The 24084-nt window shown below is 40.1% G+C and overlaps 1 protein-coding gene and 1 long non-coding RNA gene across 10 annotated transcripts in view; one reads left to right on the forward strand and one right to left on the reverse strand.

Moving 5' to 3' along the window:
* The window catches only part of LOC119497027, a 48471-nt gene extending 25589 nt beyond the window's left edge, over positions 1-22882 (forward strand). Inside the window, exons 4-6 of one of the 5 annotated variants that reach the window (XR_005208858.1) lie at positions 3803-3977; positions 12756-12840; positions 22131-22882. This is a non-coding gene — a long non-coding RNA (uncharacterized LOC119497027). Of the gene's footprint in view, positions 1-3802; positions 3978-5556; positions 5689-6231; positions 7727-11206; positions 11474-12755; positions 12841-13774; positions 13910-22130 lie in introns of those variants that run through there. The other 4 variants (XR_005208857.1, XR_005208856.1, XR_005208860.1 and 1 more) reach the window with 4 other exon arrangements.
* LOC119497025 (F-actin-uncapping protein LRRC16A-like) overlaps positions 58-24084 on the reverse strand; it is an 81197-nt gene continuing 57170 nt past the window's right edge. For 2 of the 5 annotated variants that reach the window (XM_037784782.1, XM_037784784.1), the window contains 20 exons: positions 23265-23319; positions 17143-17315; positions 16165-16233; positions 13746-13839; positions 13484-13582; positions 12748-12876; positions 12452-12583; positions 11791-11966; positions 11569-11656; positions 11145-11285; positions 10625-10639; positions 9616-9682; positions 9219-9445; positions 9027-9136; positions 8606-8863; positions 8310-8520; positions 6246-6282; positions 5808-6080; positions 5533-5682; positions 58-3943 (listed from right to left, as the gene is read on the reverse strand). In XM_037784782.1, coding sequence (XP_037640710.1) covers positions 3765-3943; positions 5533-5682; positions 5808-6080; positions 6246-6282; positions 8310-8520; positions 8606-8863; positions 9027-9136; positions 9219-9445; positions 9616-9682; positions 10625-10639; positions 11145-11285; positions 11569-11656; positions 11791-11966; positions 12452-12583; positions 12748-12876; positions 13484-13582; positions 13746-13839; positions 16165-16233; positions 17143-17315; positions 23265-23319 — 2683 coding nt within the window. In that variant the 3' untranslated portion in view covers positions 58-3764. The remainder of the gene's footprint in view (positions 3944-5532; positions 5683-5807; positions 6081-6245; positions 6283-8309; positions 8521-8605; positions 8864-9026; positions 9137-9218; positions 9446-9615; positions 9683-10624; positions 10640-11144; positions 11286-11568; positions 11657-11790; positions 11967-12451; positions 12584-12747; positions 12877-13483; positions 13583-13745; positions 13840-16164; positions 16234-17142; positions 17316-23264; positions 23320-24084) is intronic. The other 3 variants (XM_037784785.1, XM_037784786.1, XM_037784783.1) reach the window with 2 other exon arrangements.

Below are 24084 nucleotides of genomic sequence, written 5' to 3' on the forward strand. Positions count from 1 at the left end.
TCTACATTTATGAACACAATGTACATGTGAGAGGAAGAACAACAAAAGATCAAGACATCACCGGCCACTGTTTTTTATTCCAAATAAGTTACAAACAAACCCCTAGTATAGTAGTGTACTTAGTACCAAAACAATATAGGATTTGCTGTGTTCACATAGGCGTGTGAATGTATCACAGTGTGTATATTACATGTGCGTATAATTACACATACATATATACACACGCACACTCCTACATGTATGAAAGCACATATATACATACAGTACAACTCACAGCCACATCATGCAGTCACACACACACACATAGACTCGGGAGTCTAGACTCGATGCTACTGGTTATTTTCACTTTCTCCACTCCGTGCACCAACAGAAATGAAGAGGATTTCTCAGGATTGAACACACAACTTGACAGAAACACAGCCAGCTGCTTCTGAAATCCCAAACAGAAAGCAAAAACAGAGAGAAGAGGATGTCCATATGATTTCCTTGCATCAGGAAAATGTAAAAAAAAAAAAAAAAAATGTCAACAGAATACAGCACACAGCTACGTGTGTTTGCTTTAAAAGTATTGCAAAGTAAGTAGTGGTATTTTTTTCAGTGTCCTGGAACACCTTTGAAACAAAAAGTGATGTTTTGGGACTGAGACTGTAAATCGAAGCAGTTTGTTGACATCAGAGACAGATTAACTATATACAACAGGAACAGTGTTATTTCCGAGCCATGATTAGTGACACAAAATCTTATCATAATCCTACAAAAAGACATCGATAGACACCATAGGAAAAGGTGCACCAGTAAGACCTTTGGCCCTGACTTGAATTAGACTCTAGTACATTACAACAAAATACAAGTTGTGCCCCTTTCACACTGCGCATAAAGGTAAACGGTCGTGGCTAGAAGGTAACACACAAAATTGCGATACTCTCACAAAGTGGTTAAGGTTAGACATTGACCATCGAATGGTTAAAGTTAGGATAAGTTTGTGAAGTTTTGGCTAAGTTTTTTGCAATTTGCGGGTTATATTCTAGACACGATCTGGTGCACATTTAATATTAATGTTGGAGCACAGTTTGGCACACAACAGCTAGATAGTCCAAAGTAAAAGTAATGCCACAGTGGTTAATGTTGATATAATGAAACGTTAGTTGGATCACCTCACATACAGGTGTTTTTGGGATATATTGCTGCGTTCACGTAATATAGGATGATGGCAGAAACGGGACGGATTCCCATGTTTATGACATGCCAGCATTTCTGTCATCAGTTTGTATGATTGCAAAGTTGATTGGATATTGGGTTAAAAAATAATGTGTAATGACAATATCATTATATCCATTCAATTTGGGTTTATTTTCTCTAAATGATGGACTGATGCGAGGCATTCACATTTGTTTGCTTTTTAAGGAAAATTTAAGAAAATTTAAAGATATGTGTAACTTTATTGTGTAAAATATATCCATAATCTTTTAGTAATTTTATTGATTTAGTAACAGTTTGGCTTCTGTGAGATCATTTTCAGTATTTTTCTGCAGTGTGATTTTTGATGCTACCAACAGATGGCCACCAAGCGGCATCCTGCACATTTAAAAGAAGACGTTTTTGTTGATGGTATTTGTATGTTAACTGGTAATTATGGCAACTCCAATATGACGTGAATGCAGCATAATCGAATGCAAAGGCTAAATATCTGTCCCAACCTGTATATCTAATATTAGTAAAAACGGTATGATTCTAAATCAAAGAAAACAATCAAACGCCAAAGGTACAAACCTTACCTTTGTCAATTAATGCTAAGATAAAAGATTTTGAACACAAGGTTATCTTGAGAATCTGTTTGTTGACAGTGTAGCAGTGTGAAAAGGGCATTTCTTACTCTTTAATGACAAAGATAAGAGGCCTGAGACCTACAGTATGATGATGATGTTTTTGTTGTTGTTGTTGTGTAGCATTCAGGTCCTGAAAATGCTACATACAGAATAGCCTCAGTGCACTTTCACTTCAGGCACTGCATTCTCAATTATTTTTTAACAAATACCACCTCCTTATAGGTTGAATTAAAACAACAACAACATTGTCTTTGCACAGAGTGAAGTGAAAGTGAGCTGAATTTGAAAGCCCTGAAGGTCAAGTCTGAAGTGTTTGAAGGGCTGGAGTTCCCTCAGTGTCCCACTTTCACACAAAGATCAGACTGGAGAGGTTAATGTCAAAATCTGGATGTAAATAGCTACTAAAATGGAAAGCAAATGTCAGTGGCTTCCAAATTAGATTAGCTGTGACATCCCTCTTTTTGAGTAAGATCTTTGCTTTCATTGGACATTCAGCACACCAGGGGAATATTAATAAATGTAAGTGTGTTATCAGAAGTGAGGAATCCATCTGTCTTTACGAGCAATTCAGAGATAAACACTGTTAGTAATGCTTAATAGTCTCATTTAGTCTAGAAATTAAGCTGTTTACAGACATGTTCATGAACGCCCTCTGTATTGCACTTTAATGACAGACATATATTCCTTTCCCCCATAACCTGCAGAAAAAACACGTCTGCAGTTTAAAGGTATCATAAGATAAATGTTTTTTTTCCCACAGTGTCTAAACACAGAGAACAGTGTTAGTTAACAGTGCTGAAGCCGTATTGATTAGTTATCAGTGAAGTTAAAGTGTACCACAGTCCTCTCAAAGCAACACTTCATATGGTCACTCCAACTCTCCCACACAGAGACAAACAGTTGGGATGTATGATATTATAGTCTATAGCTATCCTTCAGTCCAGTTCGTCTCCTCTCAGAGTCAGTTGTAGTTTTGCTGTGAGGCAAGCTACATCGAATGTGTATTTTGTGATTTATGGTGGGCTGAGATTCTCAGCTGAACCTGTATTTTCCTGAAAAAAAACAAGATGAATTGCATAATGGATTCAGTCACCTCTGAAGTCCGGATACTGCGCATACTGAAAATAGCATATAGAAAAATCTATACAAATATATTGAAGGGAAAAAAATGCCACTGGGTCCTGGTCTGGTCGTATGGTTGAGTTCAAGTACAGTACAGTGATCCTGGTATTATTGTTACATGTGTTTGGTCCCTGGGAGACGAGCTACTGCGACAAATAGCAAGAAGATGTTAGATTATTAGTCAAAGAAAGAGATTTTTTTCAATGTACACTCATAGTTTCACAGTCTCTCTCTCTCTCTCTCTCTCTCTCTCTCTCTCTCTCTCTCTCTCTCTCTCTCTCTCTCTCTCTCTCTCTCTCTCTCTCTCTCTCTCTCTCTCTATCTTTTGCAATAAAAGTCTGCTGGTTCCTGAAAGCATCTTTTTTTTCATTGGATGAATATGCTCGATCACCCCCAGGAACCATTTCCTCAAATCCTGAAAAGGTTATTCTTCTAGAGACTTGAGATTTTCACCTGACAGCAGAGAGTAGGAATGGAAAAAGGAGGAAAGGCTGTTTGTGAGAAGGAAGCTCTTAGGAGACTTAGCACAGTTTGGTTTACTAGGTGACATGATGTGACTGAAAGGTTTACTGAGGATTTTCCCCAAAGTGTTAGTTTTATCATAGATAACCAAACTTTAATTTGAAACTGTGTATTGCCTGATACTACAAGCAGGTCTTCCTGCAAACCAAACATGATTTGTATTTTTGCGGTCAGACAGAACCTGCAGATACAACCTCTAATATAAATATATTGATTATATTCCCCCTTAGTTGCTTTTCTAAAGGAAAACATGTGAGGCTTGTTAACAGGTTTTTTGCTGTGAATGTGTCTTACTCATATTAAAATAAAGTCTTTGTCTGCCTCCTCCCCAGAGTCTGAGGACTTCTTGCGCGCTCCCTTGTCCTTGTCTGGGTTTGGAGATTGCTCCTTGGTCTTCAAGGAGCCATGATCCTCAGAGTTGGTCCGGAGACGGCTGGGTCGCTGAACAGAGTCTGACACAGACCCAACCCTCACTGAAAACAAGAGAGAGAGAAGATGAAGTTGACAGTAAGTGCTGACAATGCTTAGAGCAAGGGGGAGAAAAGGGATGAGGAGAGAAAAGAAAAAGAGGTGAGGAAGAGAGGGACACTAAGGAAATGATGCATTATTTTTGAATGTAGCTATTACTACAGTGTGCTCATCTTTCAATGCTAACCTTGCAGCCCTTTGGGATACATAAACTAAAACAGGTAATGATGTTTAGCACAAAAACTCCACCTTATATTTGCATTTTTAGGAATCATCTCAGCATTGAGGCTCCAAAGAGCAGCCCCACAAGGCCGAATAACTGCTCTGCAGCCTAGACAAGACAAATGCAGCAAACTCCCTGGTAGTAACAGCAGAGTGTGTACATATATCTATTATACAGTACAGCCTGCTGATAAAAAACGTCTCAGCAAATGTGCAAAGAGTGCATGATATTAGAAAAACAAATGTATAGAAACAATGAGTTGTGAATGTTGAGAATATGCAGATTGTTATCCCTGTGATTGACTGGTGGTCTGTTCAAAATAGTTCCCTACTCTCTGTCCCACTGCATGCTGGGATAGATGAGAGTGAGTACTTAAAAGAGATCCTGCTCCACACTGCCATTTGAATCTTCTTGATCTTCTTCCTCAACATACATTCCTCTGTGTATACTGCCACCTAATGGATCTTGATTTACTCGATTCAAAGGTTATGTTGATTTGCACCTGGGACATATTGTCATATGTACACGGCTTTTTAGACAAAGGAGAAATATGTGCCGGTCTTTCTTTTTTTTTTTTATTATGAATTATAAAGTCCATCTCCCGAAGGCATTCATGTCCTAAGTTTAGTGTTACAGCATCATTAAATCTCAAATTATGAATAAGAAAGGTTGTCTTCTAGGTTAAAAAAAAGGTGTTGTTGTCCAAGTATCCCTCTAATGGCGTAGAGGTTATGAGATTACACCGGCTGCACTGAGTAGACAGAAATGGCCCCCTCTAGCTTTTAAGTCTCATTCGATATGAATATGAAAAAACAACTGATTTTATTAAACTTCTACGGAGGATCAACAAAACCAAGCAGCCAACGGTTTCAGAAGAAATTCTCATTTGCCTGAGAGCAGGAATTATGCTCATGAACATGAATCAGATGGTTGTGCCTCTGACAGGCCCCAGAGGGTGTCACTGATAACATACAGTAAAAAAAAAAAAAAAAGGGAAGGGATGAAGAGCAGAGAGAAGAAAGGGAGCCTAAAGGAGAGGATATAATATATAAAAAAATATCAGAGCGGAGGGAGAAAATACAGACAGACAAAAATCACCAAGCTGCCAGGCTGCCTGTTACATAATGGATAATGCTGCTGTCAGATTCTGACAGTGACATCAAACATGTACCAGTCTATCTCGAGGGGAAACCTGCTCTGGTCAAATAGGACATGTTTCGGGTGATGGAGAGAAAAAGGCAACTGCCAATGTGTTTGTAAGAGGATTACTGTTTGATTTTTGATCAGCTGTTGAAAATGTATTTATTTATAAGCATCAACACCACGGCATGATGGGCTACGTGGAAATACTCAAAAGATTCTGTGACCCACCATCCTGAGTGGTTTTGTTGGCAGAGCCTCCTGACTGCAGACCGGTCTGGCCCTCTTTGTCTTTCTCTGACACCGTCCTCTTCAGCGTCAGAGGAAGACCTGTGACCTTAGAAGACACGCCGCCGCTGCTGGGGGAATCTAAGCCCTCGTCTGTCGGGAAAATGATCAGAAAACAACGTAAGACAAATATTGTCTCAGCTGTCGTACAATCTCACAAGAAGATAAAGACTGAATCAGCTGCAGCCACAATCCCCTCAGTGCTCAGAGTATTGTACCCATGCTCCTGCTGGTGCTGCTGGTCCTCGGCTTCTGTGCGATGGAGGGTCGGGCGGCCAGGGCCGGCTTCGCTCCCTGTGGCACCGGCGGTTTGGGACTCAATGGTCCCCCGGGGGAACTCGAGGAGGACGTAGCCCTGAGACGAGGCACCGGGTCAGGCTTGGTCTCGCCGCGAGGAGGGCTCTTCTCTGGAGAACCAGTCGGAGGGTCTGATTTATTAATCGAGCCACTGGGAGACCTGCTTTCTGAAGTGGTGGGCTGAGGCTTGGCTGCTGACACATGCAAAAAAATTTAAATCATGAACACAATGATTTTGATGTATTGTATGAACACAGACCCCCCAAAAAGTAACATGAAAATATTCCACAAGATCAGCTGCATTTGTCATTAATAGTCAGCTTTTTTGCATGTTTATCTCAACAGATAAAACCACTTACCTGTTGCATTGCTGTCAGGTCTGTCGGGGCTGGAAGACTGGATGAGACACAAGGACAAAATAATCAGTATCACTATATACACGAGCGCAGAGCGGTGATAAAATATTTTTTTCTTTTAACGGTTTTGTGACATGAATCCTAGTATGTACAAATAGCCCTTGTACAAACATTGTACAAAATGTCAAGACGCATCATTTTGAGTCTGGCATATTTTACACATTGCAGTCAATTATATATACAGTATATTTCTAGTTTCAAGCTTTTATTGTAACAATGATTGGAGGCAGTGCAGTGCTGTGGTACTGAATGTACATGTAACACTGCAGAGCAACATTCAAACAGAAGGGGGCGCCTTTGTGTTAGAAAATGCTCAGGATCCAGCTCACACACCCCAGCTTTGTATTAAATAATCTCCTGAATAGCTCCCTTCGTTTAACCTGCATACACACACACACACACACACACACACACACACACCTGGAAGCCAGCCAGAACAAGCAGATGGCAGGAGAAGCTTTAGTGCCACTGGTACAAGGTCAGAAAACCCCCTAATGCTGCAGACACCATAAACCTATTAGTGTGCACACACACACACACACATGCACTCTGAAATATGTGTTAGTGTTAGCACCTGTAATTGTGTTCACTTGACGTGTAATAGGTCCCTAACTAGTTACTGCACTGCAAAGACTTACATCGCTGTTGCCCTTATTAAACTCTAGGGATACTGTATTTGTTATCTCACTAATTCTGTCCCCCTTGAATCACACTAGTATATTTATTTAAAATAAATATAAAACATATTTTTTATGCTTTTGAGGAAATGAAAATGTGGTTGTAGAAAAGAGAGCATTTGTAGTTTAAGGCACCTTGGTGCATGTGGGAATTTTAAATAGGTGAGATATTCCCATGACATTTATGTCCTGCCGTGAGTCATGACAGAGGATTTGCATATCAGCCGTCTTTCTTGTCTTCATTCTGTCCGTTGGCTGTTCATGCCTCCATCTCTTTCACTCTGCACTTCCCTCCCTCCCGCCTCCTCCTCTTCCTCCTCTCACCTTGTCGTCTGGCAGAAAATCAGGGTTGTTTGTATTTTTGTGTCAACATGTTGACAGGCGCAATGACTAGCCTCAAGATAAACACAAGTCTCAGCATCTGCGTATGTGTGTGTATGTGTGTGTGTGCAGATGCTTCTTATTTTGTGTGTTCTCCCAGCTGTCCACAGTTAGTGCCTGTTGAACAGAACGGCCTTGACAAGTGGAGACTGAACACCTACAGCGCTTTGTCCCCAGAACGAAATCTAATGTGGTCCTTATTTAAAGAAGCATCTCTCTGTATCTCACTCCTGTACCACTATCATAAAACCATAAACCTTATTTTTGTAGTTTGTCTGAAATGCCTAAAAATAGACTATTTCAGTTTTTGTCATGGAAAAATGTTTACGCTCTGCTTTTCGTAATTATTATTAAATCAACAAATGACTTAAACAATAGAGTTTATATCCTCCGTTTTAATAGAACGATAGTACGATTTCTCAATTTTGTTGTAGTTTATTATCATCACTCTTTTTGTTAATTTTCCTTTATGCCCTGTTTGTTTTTGCAATGGTGTGCAAATGTGAAAAGAGCCTGGTAACCGATAAAACAATCTAAACTCAAGGTGCTCTTACTCACTTGTTCTGGAGCTTTCAACCAAATCACACAGTCCTCATCAGCAGATTGAGTTTGATCAGTTTCTATGGAATTGTAGATGTTGCACCTCTAGCACCTCATCCATGTTGAACTTGATCTAAAGGACCATGTGATGTGATTAAAAAGCTCCAACAGAAGGAAGTAAGTCAACCTTGAGTTGAGTTTATTTTGTTTACGACTGTTTGTAATGCTAAGAATGAACTGTCAAGCTATTTTTGTCACTGTCTGGAAAAAAAAAAGCCTTGCAAATTAGGACCCAACACAAATGTTGCTGGTGCAGGATATTCTGTATTTAATTATGAGGAGACTTTTGGCACATGGTTGCATCTCCCACCAGTCCCTTACTTTACCTCACACATCCACACCACCTCACCTTGTGTGCTCGCCTCTCCTGCTTGGCCTTCATCTCTGCCAGGAGGCCGCTGCCCATTATCTGCAACCCCGGGTACCGCCTGCCTCCCTGAGGGCTGCCCCTGCCGTCTGAACACTCCCAGGGCTCGTCCATGGAGTCCGGCGTCCTCAGCTCCTCTGAGCGGTCTGAGCTGCTGCTGTAGTCTGCGGGCTGCGAGCGGCTGGAGGCGTCTCTGCGGGACAGACAGGAATTATTACAGTAGGGAATCGGTGGCAGAGTAATCAGTTGTTCTATAACAGGAAAATGTTCATCTATACCTGGACTTTGACTCAGGTGCTGGGCTCTTTACTGCCACCTTTGGTGAGGAGGGCTCCTCAGGGATGGAAGCTGGCGTTGAGGCTACAGACGCTGAGGATGTACCCGAAGCTGGGGGGGTCGCATGGTTTTTCTCAGACTTATCTGATTTGTCCGATTTATCAGATTTATCTGATTTGGTGGAACGTTTGATGAGGTTGAGGAATCCTCCTTTACTCTTCTTCTTCTCTCCATCGTGAGATTCTGAACTTTTGGAACGTCTGAGAGGAGAAAGAATGACAGACAAAATACTTCAGAAACTTAAGAGATGATTACAATAAATATTAGGAACAAGTACACTTCAATAAATCTCTACTGGAAAAAAAACATTCAAATGCAGGACAGTCCTTCATGAGAAAAATACAAATAAAGCATAATCCTTACTTGGAGTCCATCCTGGTGACTTTTGTAGAGAAGAACTCGTCCACACCCTCATCCACCCTTCCCATGAGACCATTCTGCTCCCCATCCTGAGATGGAGCACTGTTGATTTGCTGAAATAGGAAGTTGAAGAATCTGGCACCATGTCTTAACTCAACTTGAAAAATCCATACAAAGCTGCTAAGCTTTACTCACAGGTATTTTGCTGGAATGCGTTTTCTTGTTCCGTCGGGGTCGCAGTTTGGTGAAGTGCTGCAGCTTCTTTTCCTCATCAGACGGCAGCTCCACCATCACTCCCGGCGGTCGGTGCTCCAGTTTTGGCAGGCCCTGAGACGGAGTAGGTGGAGTCTGAGATGAAGTCGAATTATCCTCCACATGGACAGGGACGTCCTCCAGGGCCTTGTCCAGGTCAAACTCCATCTCTGTAGGTTGGACGTTGGTCATTAGGTAATTTGTAATTAGATATACATCATCAGGTCTAAGTAGCATCAATATTGAGGAATACAGAATGATTAAAACCAGCCACCCTAATCCAAGCAGAAAGATAATGTATTTGACTCTAATACAGCTCAATGTCATGTAAACTGCTTACCAAAGGCACGAGACACTGGCCGAAGCATTCTGCTGTGGATGCTCTTCCTCTTGGATTTAGGAGTCATCTGAAAGAGGAGCAGATAATCAGATACAGTTTGTGGTAATTGTCAACAAAATATCAAAACTGTCATTTCTATCGCTCAAGACCTGTCGAGTTTAACTTTGATAAGCCGTGTTCTTCAAAAAGAAAGTATCCTGGCAGAACAAATGAATGAGCAATACTGTCAAAAATCATAAAAGTTATCAGCTAACTCTGTGGCTGTCGGATCCTGGTTTCCTATTCATGATTCTGTCCACAGCTATTTGTAACTACCCTAGATTTCATAGTCTGCCAGTTTGAACTAAAACCAAACACCATCCGATTTAATCAAAATATATTATTATTATTAAAAAAATGTAGAGGTAATTATCTGTATTGTTTGATACACATGACTTATAATATTTTTCCTTTGGTGGTTAAAGTGTGTGCCATGACATTACAACATTTCGATCTACACATTGACAGGAACTTCTTATTTTGAACAAGGTTAACAAGGTTTCTTCATTATGCATCCTAAAATGTAAAGTGAGTGAGTTACGGCAGCTGTTGGGGTAATGAAAGATATACAACTTATTTCACGTCATACATTGGCAGAAAGTAAACACATTGTTGCATATTATATTGTACTGCGGTCCACATTTACAAGGTGATGATGACAGACAGAGCATTGCAATGTGGCTGGATGCATTAAGAAAAATATACATTTTTAAATATCGGTATTCAACAATGTTAAATAATTCGGAGAGTGAGTGAGAAAGTGAAGATAAATGCATCCTCATACTGTAGTTTTAAGAATCAAATATCTAAATCCACGAGGCTCTTTGTGCTATAGATAAAGCTACAGCACAGAGAGCTTGTGTAGCAGGCCGGCACAGTGACGACGAGAGACGGAAAAGAGAAAGAACAGTGAGACGAGCAGAAAGTTGATTGGAAGCAGAGTATAGAGGGACAGTCCAGAAATACTTACACTGCAGCACAAAATCTCCATGGAGCAAAGGAGGAAAGAGAAGGAAGAACAGAGGAAAAGAAGATTGAAGAGGAAGAAAGACAACACACAGTAAAGCCTAGAGAAGACAAACAATGAAAGAGAGCTTCATGTAAAACAGGAGAAAGTAGAGGTAATTAGGACAGAGAGGGATATAAGATGAAAAGAGCGGTGAGACACCAGAGAAACAGAGAGCAGACACCAGAGACAGAAGAACATGCAGCTTCCTGTTGACTGCAGCCTGCATTCACTGTACATCATAACTCACATACATTATTACACCGACACTCCTTTTCTACAGCAAATCTACAAATAAAAACGTGGTAAAAAGCAACCATTCCTCATCTCAAGACCCATGACATTTTCACAAAGGTCAAATAATACTAAATGTACCAGGTTGCATTTTAATTAATTTTACTGTAAATACAGTCACATGGAAGATAAAAGAGACCTAGATTATACATTATGGACAGTAAAAACACACATTGCCAGCCAAACCTACCATGCATGACTCTAGATCCTCCAGCCTCTCAGCCTCCAGTAACTCCGTCGATGCCCGTTTAGGAATCTTCTCCTCTGGGACGTCCAGATCCACCGACTCCTGCTGCACCAAGGGGCGACCTCGTCGCACCAGGTGGTCGGCCTGGGAGGAAGAGAAAGGAGAGGAAACCGGAGCAGAGGTGGTTGGAAGACGATATGAATGCAAGGAGGTGAAGAAAGAGGGAGAAGAAGTGGGAAGAAAGGTGAACAGAGAAAAAAGGAGTGATAAGATGGGAGGAATTGGCAGAAAAATGGGAGGGAAAAAAAAGGGTGAAAAGGAGTTTCAGAGAGATTTACATATGCTACAGCGATTTAGATTTTGAAATTAACAGCCATTGTTGATGAATCAATGAACCAATTGAGAGCTCTGTTGACTTTAATCTTACCAGAGTGAGTTGGGATGTGGAAAGAGCCTCCAAAATCTCATCAACGATGCGATCGGACAGGAAGGACGCTAGACTCAGTTTCACCTCACTGACGCAGAGGGAGAAACAGAGTGATGGTCAGGTAGCGAAGCAAGACAACAGAAACAAACAACCACAGAAGGTTCTCAGTGATTTATCTATGGTATCCATAGTTACATGTACATAATACTATTAAACACACACCTGATCTTATTGATAATATCCACCCCGGACTGCTCCAGGAGGGTTCTGGTGACAAAGCTTTTGGGTACGACCATCTTGGCTGAGCTGGCCTTCATTAGCTCTGGACGAAGACTACTCCTCTTCATCACATGGGGACACAGAGATTCTGCTGCGTCCATCATCGCCTCCAACAGACTCTGGAAGGAGAGTGAAGATAAAGAGATGGATGGATATGAACGTGTGTGTTTATTTTTTTATTTTATATGAAATTGGTTTTACCTGATTTATTATAAAATCAAACATTTTAATATTTTGCTGATTTTGTTTTGGTGCCTTGTGTGAGGCATTTTGTAACTAAGATTTTGAAAAGAGCTATAAATAAAGATTATTATAATAAATCAACTATAGTGTGTTGAAGTCTTTTCCTTAGATTAAGTGTTTTCCGCCTGTAGGTGGTGCCTATTTTTTAGCTTTCATTCTATTTATTACAAACCAACCCTGTAAACCACAAATACTGTACATGATCTACTTTAACCCCTTGGTAGTATTGGATTTAACGTCTTTGGCACAAAAATAAAACATCACTTAATTATTTTAATGTAAATTTTTTTATGGCTACAATTCATAGTTTAACTAACCATTTTTTTTTTTATCATTGCTGGAGTAAAAGTTGTAACCCTACCTGTAGTTGTTGGTCCATGACATTAGTCACCTCCCCAGCCATAGACTCCAGTTTCTCCTGGATGGGTCCCACTGACGAGCTGTTCACCTCCTCTCTGGCAGCTGATCCGAGGTGGTAGAGGTTAGGGAGCAGCTGGGGAGACACAGAGAGGAGGACATAGGATGGATATAGGAATCAAAGAAAGGATGTAGGAATAACTGATTTCCAAATGAGCTTCTAGATAACTTAACTAAGAATCTTTTAATCCATGACATATACCAGTGAGGCCCGTGTGTGTGTAATGTGTGTCTCCTCACCGTTTTAGAGTTCCTGGCATCTTTGATGAGGGACTCCGCTGACCTGACGTCCTCCAAGATGGCGTCTGTCTCTGAGTTCCTCAGAGAGTTCAGGTGATCCTGCACCTTCACACAAATCCTGTCAATCATCTGAAAGACAAAAACAAGACATGGAAGTTAGTTAGTTAGATGTGTTTGGAATGTCAAAGGCTTAATACGTGTATTCGTTTATCTGACTAAAATGAAATGATAAACACTCTAAGGTTAAATGTTATATTAGTATTATGAGTAAACAGTAATAACTACAGTGGCTAGACACACCGGTCAATGACACATAACTTTGTTTTCACAGAATATAAATGTAATATACCAAAAGGGAGATGTGAGTATTGCACTCACATCTCACAGGATGAGCTTTAAACGTCTTAGTCCCAAAAAAAACAACATGTTTTAGCCACATCTTTTCTCAAGACTAGACCAAAACACTCTTGACCTTTAAATAGAAAGTTAGTGCAAAGTTAAGCCAGGACACTTTTGTATCAAATGTCCTACTGTATTTGGTGCTACGTTATAAATTATAGATTAAGTTTGGTCAAAAATGTATAGATTATAGTGCATATGAATTCAATAATCACTATGTGTGTGTGTGTGTGTGTGTGTGTGTGTGTGTGTGTGTGTGTGTGTGTGTGTGTGTGTGTGTGTGTGTGTGTGTGTGTGTGTGTGTGTGTGTGTGTGTTGTATCAGTTTGTTTACACACCTGCTGTGTTGTTGTGGTCACGATGCCCTGCTGCAGCCGATAGGCCTGTTCCTGTAGGTACTTCCTGGTTTCATGGTTCCTGTACAGATAATTCTCAATCTGAGGGGAAAACACAAAGCCAGTGTTATGATAATAAACCACAGTGATAAAAATGTAAAACAGTTTGATATTCCCTGAAATCGTTGCATATAGCGTGTTTTATATGCTATTATACACTAATACAGGACAGCTGGAGGAGCCTAATGAGGATTTTTTAACATACCTTTAGCAAGGCGTCCTCTGTTTTCTCAGGGCTGGCCTTCAGCGCCTGGGAGGCATCGATGATGGGGATGGGCATGAAACGAATGGTGAAGTTCCTGATGGACACACAGCCAGAGGGCATTACTATTCCACAGTTGGTTCACATTACAGTTTACAGGAGGGGAAAGAGCCAGAGACATGTGTAGAGATGTGTAGACGGGGCAAACAATAAACATGAAAGAAAGTGATGCATTTGAAGACATCCATATAGTATAATGCAATATGATGCACAGTTCAGCGTTTGTAATTTTACTCACTGTAGTAGAATAGTAAACATAGTGAAATGCAGCCACTTGTGGTTTTTCTTGATACACCGTTTCATAATTAATAAGTCGGTATCCGCATATTTCATTTATTAAGGATAACTTTCTGCCATTAAGCTTACTGAACCATGACATATACAATAATTATATGTCATGGTTCAATCAGCATATTGCATGTGTGTGTGTATGTGCGTGATGATCCGGCCCCCTCAGCTGCTCTCACATTGGTCTATTATAGAGCAATGAATTGGCACCATTACAGAGGTTACCGATCTCGAAATAGAGGTCACCACACAGTATTAATATTCATATTAATATTCATATTATGATGAGGAGATGGAGGAATGACAGGAGAGAGAAATGAAGACACACAGTCGGATGCAAAGCAGAAGGCACAGGGGGATGAAAATGGCGGTGTTTGGAGGCAAAGTAAAGGCAAGAGGCTGAGTCAGATGTTGATGGTTTTCTACCTCAAAGCTGAACTGATTCATCTTTACTCAGATATGCCTGGCATCGCCATAAACACATGCACACAGCGAAGCACCACGCCAGGCAACGTGCTCCCAAAACGAATAAAGATTTGACTTCTGCATGAACCCGTCTGCTCTCTTCCCTCGTCTCTTGATCTCACAGATCTGCTGTGAGCTGAACTACTCCCTCCATCACCACCCAGGGTTATAGCTACAGCTAATGTTTATTTCCATTACTGATTTAATCTGCTGATTTCCTTCTCAATTCATTGATTATTTGTATGTTTTATAATTTAAAATAGGGAAGAATTAAATTCTTTCTTTAAACCCAAGGTGAGGTCTTCATATCACTTGTTTTTTTTCCATTAACAAACCCAAAGATATTCAGTTTACTATCACACAAGATAAAGAAAAGCAACAAATTCGCAATAAAAATCACAATGGAGAGGTTTGAACAAATGCTGGCAAGTTATCTTAAAAAAATTACGATTAATAGTCATCAAAATAGTTTATTTTGTTGTCGATCGGATCTACTGATCAATTAATCATCGATTTGTTTCAGTTCTACTTATTATATAAATGTTCTCTATTGATCCCATTGCATGCATGTGGGACAAACTCATCTGTGTGATGCTGCCACATCATATCTACACATTATTATCAAGCTTTAAATGAGGTCCCGTATGCCCTTGAAATGTATGTTATGTTTATAATGGTTGAAAAGCATTCATACTGTAACTTTCAATGCTGGTGAATATAGGAGACTTTGTATACTGTCTCTGTTCATACGAAAATGCCGACTCCCACGTATTATTTATCAGTATTGAAAGTCTGGGGAAACCTCTGAAGAGTGTAACGTCGAGCATTATGAAAAAGATTTTGACAAAAAAGAACACAAGAGACATGAGGAAATTGACTGAAGGGAGCAAAAATGCACACAAACACACACACACACACACACACACACACACACACACACACACACACACACACACCGCTGCACTGAACACAATAGAGAACAGGAGCAAGAAAAAAAAAAGAAAATTGTTATTTCAATAATGCAATACAGAGACTCGGAGGGGAAATGGGTAGATGTGCTGCTGGGAGAATTTGATAAACAGAGAGAGAAGATGAGAGAGAGGTGGATGTACAGATGTGTCCCAGAAGCAAATTTAGTGAGATGCACGTCTTTTCACGCACGCACGCACGCACGCACGCACGCACGCACGCACGCACGCACGCACGCACGCACGCACGCACACAGATAATTGAACATTCAGACAGTAGACGAAAATCAGATTTAATCAGTCTCGACTTCTAGTTTTGGTCTATTAATCTGTTCTGCGCTCTCTTCCGTTCCCTTCCTCAGCATCTTTTCTTCCGCCGTTGCTTCTTTGTTGTCGTATTCCCTGTGTTTGTCACTCTCTGGTTTCCTTCCTCTCATCCTCTCTCCCTCTCTAAACAGACCTCAAGGTTTCCTCCTGCTCTGCACAAAGCCAAATGACATCTGGGCTGCAACAGCCAACCACACATCCATGCCCTACAGCAGCTTTCATGTACTATAGGACACTAGTGTATGTATACTGCTGACAGTCACATACACATACATGGACTCCGTATACACAGATACAGACAATGAGCTACTTACTTCTCCAGAGCGGCTGCTACATCCTGAAGACCCTGAGGGCTGGTGTTGTTCTTATCCCAGATCACAGTCCTACACACACAGAAACACATACTGTAATACAAAGTCAGAGAGACCAAGAGGCAATATGACGCTGTGTTGTGTCAGATGTTTTTTACAAGAAGGTGCATGGGTTTCAGTGCATATAGGGTCAAATATAGGGCAACTTATATGTATGTAACCGCACTGTGGTCTTTTATTATTTTTGTCTATTTGTATTTTATGTAATTTTATCAGCTAACACTTTACTTTAACCTCCCTTATTTAGCATTTATAGACAATATATAGATTATTTAATAAATGGTTTATCACTACGCATGTTTTAAGTAGATATAAGCATTTATGAATGCAACAAAGTCAATAACTGGGTGGTTACCCATAAGTGGAGGCTGGTGTATAAACAGATAATCAATAACTACACAGTAAAATGCAGTTGTAATAATATAAAATGTCTTCATAGGTGAAATTATAATTGTACATTAATAAACAAAAAATGTGCGTATATCTGCTTACAGTTATATTATAGTGTGTTATAAACAATTTATTACATAGTGCTTATATATGCTAAAAGGGGGGGTCAAACTAAAGGGTTCCCATTTCATTTTTGTCCAAGTTAATAGTTTAAGTTTAACATATCTGAAACCTAAGACAAGGCTGTATTCAAAATCCAGGGCTGCAGAAGAGCCAGTAAAAGGTCAAATGTAATAGCGTCACAACTGTACAAGATGCAGTCACGAAACTTTACAGGTGTGTAGTTGAGATCTAAATGAAGGCTGAGTTTGAAGATGGGTGTGGTCAGAGCAAGGGCACTGGAAGTAGGGGGGTAGGAAGTGGGGAACGGCCCATTAGTTCTCCCACTTTACGTCCCTGGCCTGATCTAGCGTCACGGGTGGTGTGATCCCATCGCAAGACATAGCCTTTGACCCCTGAACAAGTACTCACCTGAGTTTGGAGTTGATCTGTAGCGCCTTGGCTAACATCTTGGCTCCCATGTCCCCCATGGCGTTCCCGCTGATGTCTAACCTGGTCAGCGAGGAGTTGCTGCCGAGGGCGTTCAGAACGATGGTCAGATCACTCTTCAGTCTGGAGTCTGCTAGAGACAGAGAGGTGAGGGGCTGGGGAGGAGGAAGTGTATGAGTGGGATGGGAAGAGGAGAAAAGGAAAAGGTGTTGAGAGAGGATTAATATTAAGAGAACAAGGGGTTAAATACAATCTTATGACTGTTATATCTGATGTGTTTGTAACTGTTATATGAAAGCAGGACAGTATTCAGTTTATCTGCCATCTGCAGGCTGTTCAATAGAGTCAAGAGTTGGTGAGCTGCCCTCCAGTTCTCTGTTTATTTAGCTTTGGTATCACCAGCAAGCATTTAAAAAGAGCTTTCTTGGCCCTTGTTGTATATCACTGCATGCTTTAACAAAAGATATTATAATTTATGATGCTGAGAGCATTAATATTCCTTTAAGCAGTGCCAGCATGTTTTCCTGCCAAAGTGTTCTTGAATTTATTCACTGTCCATTGGTGTTTGGTTTGCCCACACTTCCTCAGAGAAAGTGTGAGCATTCAGCCGGGAATGGCTGTGAGAGCTCACCACAAATTTGTCATCATTACAAAAGTGTCTGGAACTTTTTTTTAAATAAATGAAAACATTAAAAGCATAATTTTTCCACATTTAAAAGCTGTAAGGATTCACTTACTGCCTACAATTTTAGCTAGATTACTCATTACCAGGTGATAAATCTAGGTCTTTTTTCTATAAATCTTATTTTTCAAAATATCTGTCCTCCAACTTCATCTTTTGCAAATATAACAGTGATATTAATTCTATCTGTTCCTGCAGGGGCTGTTGACGCAAAAGAGAAAACTCCAATTAAACATTTATCAGAGGATCAAATGGACTTGCAAGAGACTTCTCTAAAATGTCAGAGGTATTATCATTCAAAACAGGTCACTCCACAGGGCAAAATGAAAAATTCAGCACTGGATCAAGTGGATTTCTTTGTGATGTGAGAGCGATACGAGGGCTTACAAATGTCCAACAGCGCCCGTCTGTTCACCAGATTTGATCTGCTCTATGATGCATGCCATTTACACAGCTGGAGACTCCCGGGGGCCGTCATCACAAAACAAGCTGAGGCTAGGCTGCATTCACACCCAATGCAAAGCAGTAGGTCCTAGCTGGCTGAGTTAGGAGAGACACCGGAAAATAAGGGCCGAATTAATCAGTCATAATTTTAATAATAATTTTAGGACTCCATAGTTTTTTATCTAATAATATTTCACAAAGAATTTAGCAAAAGTAGATCCTAAGTCTGAAAAAAGCTAGCAGCAGTCCAGAGGACTCCAAAGTCACTAAAACCTGCTCATCACATCAACTCAACAACAAATCGAAAAAATCCAATAACTAACAACAATTCAGTCGTCAATCAATGTTTTGCTTAATTTCAGTTTAAAATGTATTTTCTTATTTCATTTATTTTTTTCACGTGATTTTAGATTTAATTTTTTTATTTTGTATTTTATTTAGTTTTTATTTTCATTTACTTTCAATTGATTAATTTATAAATCTATAAACAAAATATTTTGTAATTTTATTTCATTTCACCTCATTTGTATTTATTTATAAATTAAATATATAAATTATATATAATTATTATAAATTATTTATTACATGTTTAATGCACTACTTGAGCCAAAATAGGCTCTGTCAGTGCTGTATTATTATATACAGTATTCTACTATTGCATTATTATTATTGATGCAGCAGCAAGTAAACTGCATTTTATTGTCATAGCTGGATGTGGTTTACTCAGTTTATTAGCTGTTGAGTGGTTTAATTTACTGTGTAACGATACATAGTATTTTATATGCTAATTATAGATTTTCAAAATATTCATCTGTAAAGTAACTAGTAACTACAGCTGCCAAATAGATTTAATGGAGTAAGAAGTACAATATTTCCCTCTGAAATGTAGTGGAGAAAAAATATAAAGTAGCATAAAAGTTAAATACTCACGTAAAGTACAAGTAACTTAGAAGTGTATCTACATGCAACTACAGTACTTGAGTAAGTTTATTTTACTTTCCATCACTGCTGCATTCAGTCCATGAACTGCAGCACATATACAGAAGAGACTATGTGTACTTGGGTGGGAATGGTTTGATGATTTCTTTTAATAACTGATCGTGTTGGTGGATTTGCAGCTACCTGAAAAAGTAACAAAATCCAGTGTGGAAATTATGGCTTCCAGAGAGACATCTCCAACAGGACAAAATCTAAATATGATTCTGAGTAGGAGACTCTCGCCTCCACATGGATTAACATCTTAACAGTGCACACAGATGCAAAAGCATACAGCACTGCAAGACACATGTGGGAGTTTGTCTCTAGTGAAGCTTTTGTCTTTGAAGGAGTGTCATAAAGTGAGGGGCATTTTATAGACACATTATTTTGTATGTGTGGAGGAATAGCATCAACATGGTTATAAAAGAAGAAAATTACTTTTTTATGTCTTGTCTGAGGATGCAGAGAGAATTATTTACTGCCTGCATGTGCTCCTTTGGGGCACCGAGCAGACATTAAACATGCAAATTTAAATAGGTACAAGTTTATGGACCAGAAGCTGCGGCGGCTAATTCTTTCTACAGTGATGTAAAGTAGAAAACAAGATCCTTATCACTGGGTTTCTAACAGCTGAACAAGAATACAAATGTACTAATGTAGAACAGAAAACCAGTGCACCAATATCATCTGGTTGTAGCAGTGAATGTAAAGGAAGGGAATTATACAAAAGTAATTACAAGTCCTGTCCCTTCCTATGGATGAAGCAAATGAGTTTCAGCAGCTCGGATTCTCAGCCCTTATTAATCACTAAAATTGTGAAATCATTACTCTAGGTATGCGTACACGTCTTGTTTAATAAAACCAAGAAAATGAGAAATTGTAACCCAAGACACGCAAATACAAGTGACCTTATAACAGAGACAAATTAATCTATTTAACGAATGTCCGTAAAATGATGAACTGCGTTTATTCAGATGAAACTCATTTATCCTGCTGTGTGTGTGGGCAGCAATAAAACATTCTATCTCTCCACTACAGACCGCACTAGCTTGGTGAGGTGGAAGAAGGTGCTCTTACTGATTTCTCTTTCTCAAATACTAAAGAATTGTTATTATTATTGTTGTCGTAGGAGAAATTGGGGTTGTACAGTCGTTCTTCTCAATTGTTTTCCCCTTTCACATGCGCTCCACCTCTTCTGCGTCTTCTTCTATAACTTCGTGGGGGTGAAATTTAGGTTTTTACAGATTTCATACGGCCATAATAAACCATAATATTCACAAGCATGGCCTCATAATTACTATCAAAGAGTTTTGGTCTGTGGTTTTGCATGTGCTGTAGTTTAAGTAATGAATTGATATATAAGAATTACATTTGCTGGTCAATGATGGCAGATTTTCAGATTAAAACAGCGTCTAATATATGTTGTTTTTTGTTTATCACCGAAATATTACACATTGTAAAATGAGCGATATAGGAGATTACTTAATTAGTTTTGCAGATTCCCAGTTTATTATTCTCCAGTGGACTATTTCTTGGCCGGTAGAAATTCCTGGAGTCTCATCCTCACCTTTCCAGGCAACCAGCTCAGAACTATAAACTAACTATAAAACATAACTTCTAAACGGATTCACGTACCATGGTCAAACTCATGAACTGTTTGTCGTAGACTCTTGTGAGAGGCATCATTGCACTCAGCAGAGTTCGTCTTTCATTCATGTGTGTCAATACTTTAGCCACGCCCTTTTTCATAACTCATGAACTATTTCTCGTAGACACTTTAGTCTCAGCATCATTAGTCTCAGCAGAGTTCCTTTTTCACCAAGGAGGTCAAGTGTTTGTGAGGTTGTGTGTGTAAATGCATGCGCATACGTGGTCGCAGCTATTGCAAATTTGAGCTTGTTTACGTACAAATGTGAGAGGTATATCAATATTCTCTGAAACACTGAATACAGTTTGTGTATCTGTTTATATTCTGGCAGCCATAATAAGGTATCTCAGGTCTATCTGTCTGGATTCAGGCCAGGACACAGAATCACAACAAGGTACATGTGCTGCCTGGAGCTGTGTCTGTGTGTTTATGTGTTGTCATCATTATTGTGTGTTCCTACTGTAGCTATACACAGGAGGAAGAGGAAAAATGTGCTGCTGGATAAAATTTGAAAGTCTAACAGGCCTTCCCTTATCTGTGTTTGCACATCAGCTCTGGCTGAAAGATACCCAAGAGACTGGTTACACTTCTCTCCAGTACACTGAGACACACACTAAACACACAGTGCACCCTTTACATCCCCGGTCCATAGAAATCCACGCACCACAGCTTCTTCAACAAGCCCTATTCTTAGATCAGCTGTCTTTTATTTATATATATATATATATATATATATATTAATTTAGTAAAGCAGGTTTTGCATTTTGTGGGTTGCCTTCTAAATGGTAAATGGACTTGCATTTTTTATAGTGCTTTCAAGTCTTCCGACCACTCAAAGTGATTTACAATACATGTCAGCATTCACCCATTCACACACACATTTATACACTGATGGCAGAGGCTGCCATGCAAGGTGCCAACCTGCCCATCAGGATCTAATCTAAATACTCTTTCAGCCTTCGGGAGCAATTTAGGGTTCAGTATCTTGCTCAAGGACACTTGAGACACACAAACCAACGACCTTCCGATTGTGGGGCGACGTGCTCTACCTCTGAGCCACAGCCGCCCCACCTTCTAAACCCGACTGTGTTTGTTAAGAGGAGAAAGAAAGAAAAAAAAAGAGAGAGGGAGAAATAAATACAGTTTTACTGGCAGGGGTGGTTGATGATCCAATCGATTTTGTCTTTTTTAATGTTCCCTTTTTTTCTTTTTCGGCAGTGGTGACCCTTCTTTGGCCGCCCCCAGACCATGGGGAGGCAGCTGAATGTCAGAGGTCTTATTCTGTCGCCCCTTCGCCCATTCAAAACAGCCCCCAGACCCATCAGCTGTCCTAAGTAAGTAACAAAAAACTACATCCTCTGCCACATTCCCTTCCTTCCCTGTATTATTTTTATTCCTTACTATCCACCCCTAATGAAAATCCTTTGACCCTCCACCTTTAACCTCTGCATATCACCATTAATAAGTCTCTCCCTCCTTTCCTTCTCTCTTTGTATCCCACCTGCACAGCCAGATAACCAGCTCATTCACAAACACTATCTTGTCACACACACACACACACACACACACACACACACACTGACTACAAGCACCGAGAAACCAATCCAGCACAGAGCGGCTCAATAGGACCATCAATCTAGCACATCGGCCTCTGTGGGAGACAAAAAAGGGCAGGCACCGGGGCAAAATTTGTTACAGCTCCCATGATGGAGAGAGAGATAAAATGAGATGAGATGGATTGAGGGACAGAGAGGAAGGGAGATAGATAGAAGCTGGAGAATATCCCTTTATTTCACTGCAGGTTTTCTGCAGAATGGAAGAAAATGATAGCTTAACCGGCATCTTGTAATATCTAAATGATTATCTACACTGATAGACACAGGCAAAGCTATCATCCCTGGGTAATTTTTGAATTCTGAATAGAGATGGTGATCATCAGCAGACAGTAATACATAATGAAAAGTCATTGTATTGGTCAGTTTAATTACTTGGGTCATAATCCTGTGAGTCGTTTCCAAGATGTAACGTACTTTGGTGGTTTCCCTTTGTGGTGCTGTAGTACTTTATGCATCTGATACCTTTATATGAGTGGAATAGCATGGATATTTGAGTACAGCCCTCATAAACCAAATGGTTTCAGTTTAATGTGATACTTTATTGATCACGGCAGGGTGATTATATCACACCACCCTCCGATAGAGAGGTCAGAGGTCAGTTGTAGAGCAGCTGGTGGAGATTCAGTGATTTGCTTAAAGCTGTACGCTCGCTGATACAGGTTTTGAAACTGAAGCATCTGTTTGGAGGACGTTGACCATCACAAAAGCCAGACAGAGAAGGAAATTAAAGACTCACCGACTCCTCTTCCTGAATCATGTGGACCAGGCTGTCCAACACTGGAGCAAGGTTTCTGAGTCAGGCAGAAGAAAGACAGGGAGAAAAAATGAGACAGCGTTAACATGATGATCACACTGAGAGGGCAATCTTTTGAAAACTGCACTGCACATTTTTCTATATCCTCAAGTATAAAACACATCTACAGAATATACTGTTTCGTTACTGTGCCATTCCATCTTGAATACAACTCTTTGTAGATCTCTGGTCATCTTGACCACGTCACTATGTACTTCTATGTACTGTATGTGGTGGACAACTACGGTCCTCAGGGAAGAAGACAGACTTCAGTGCCATGTGGCATTTGTAAGATCAAACCCTGCCGTCTATTTGATGTTGGTTTGTAAATGGCATCTGATAGAGCAGTCTTTGGTCATCCACAATAAACCAAGCTAAGTCATGCTAAGCCACAACCAAACCCAACCCAGGCCTAACCACTAAGGTTTCTCTCACAGCCCCGTACTGTACACGTCAGCTGTGCACAGTACAGGAGGAGTCCTGCACTGCAGGGCTGTAGAGTGTGACTTATATGTCGCAGGTGCTTTGAAAAAAAGGGTTTGTACGATGAATGAAATGACTGCAGTAGCACCCGTGTGGTGTGTGTGAGGCAGAGCCGCTTGTTTGTTTGAGGTGAGGGTGTGTGTGCTTGTTAGTGTGTGAGGCACATTGCTATTCTATGTGGTATTTGTCTATTGAGCGATTAAAAATGCATGTCCCCTCCTGTCACTGATCCATACATCATTGCCGCCGCAGCAAAAAAAAAATCACAAGTACGAGAACT

This window comes from Sebastes umbrosus, chromosome 11 (genome assembly GCF_015220745.1).
Source record: "Sebastes umbrosus isolate fSebUmb1 chromosome 11, fSebUmb1.pri, whole genome shotgun sequence".
Taxonomy (NCBI): Eukaryota; Metazoa; Chordata; class Actinopteri; order Perciformes; family Sebastidae; genus Sebastes; species Sebastes umbrosus.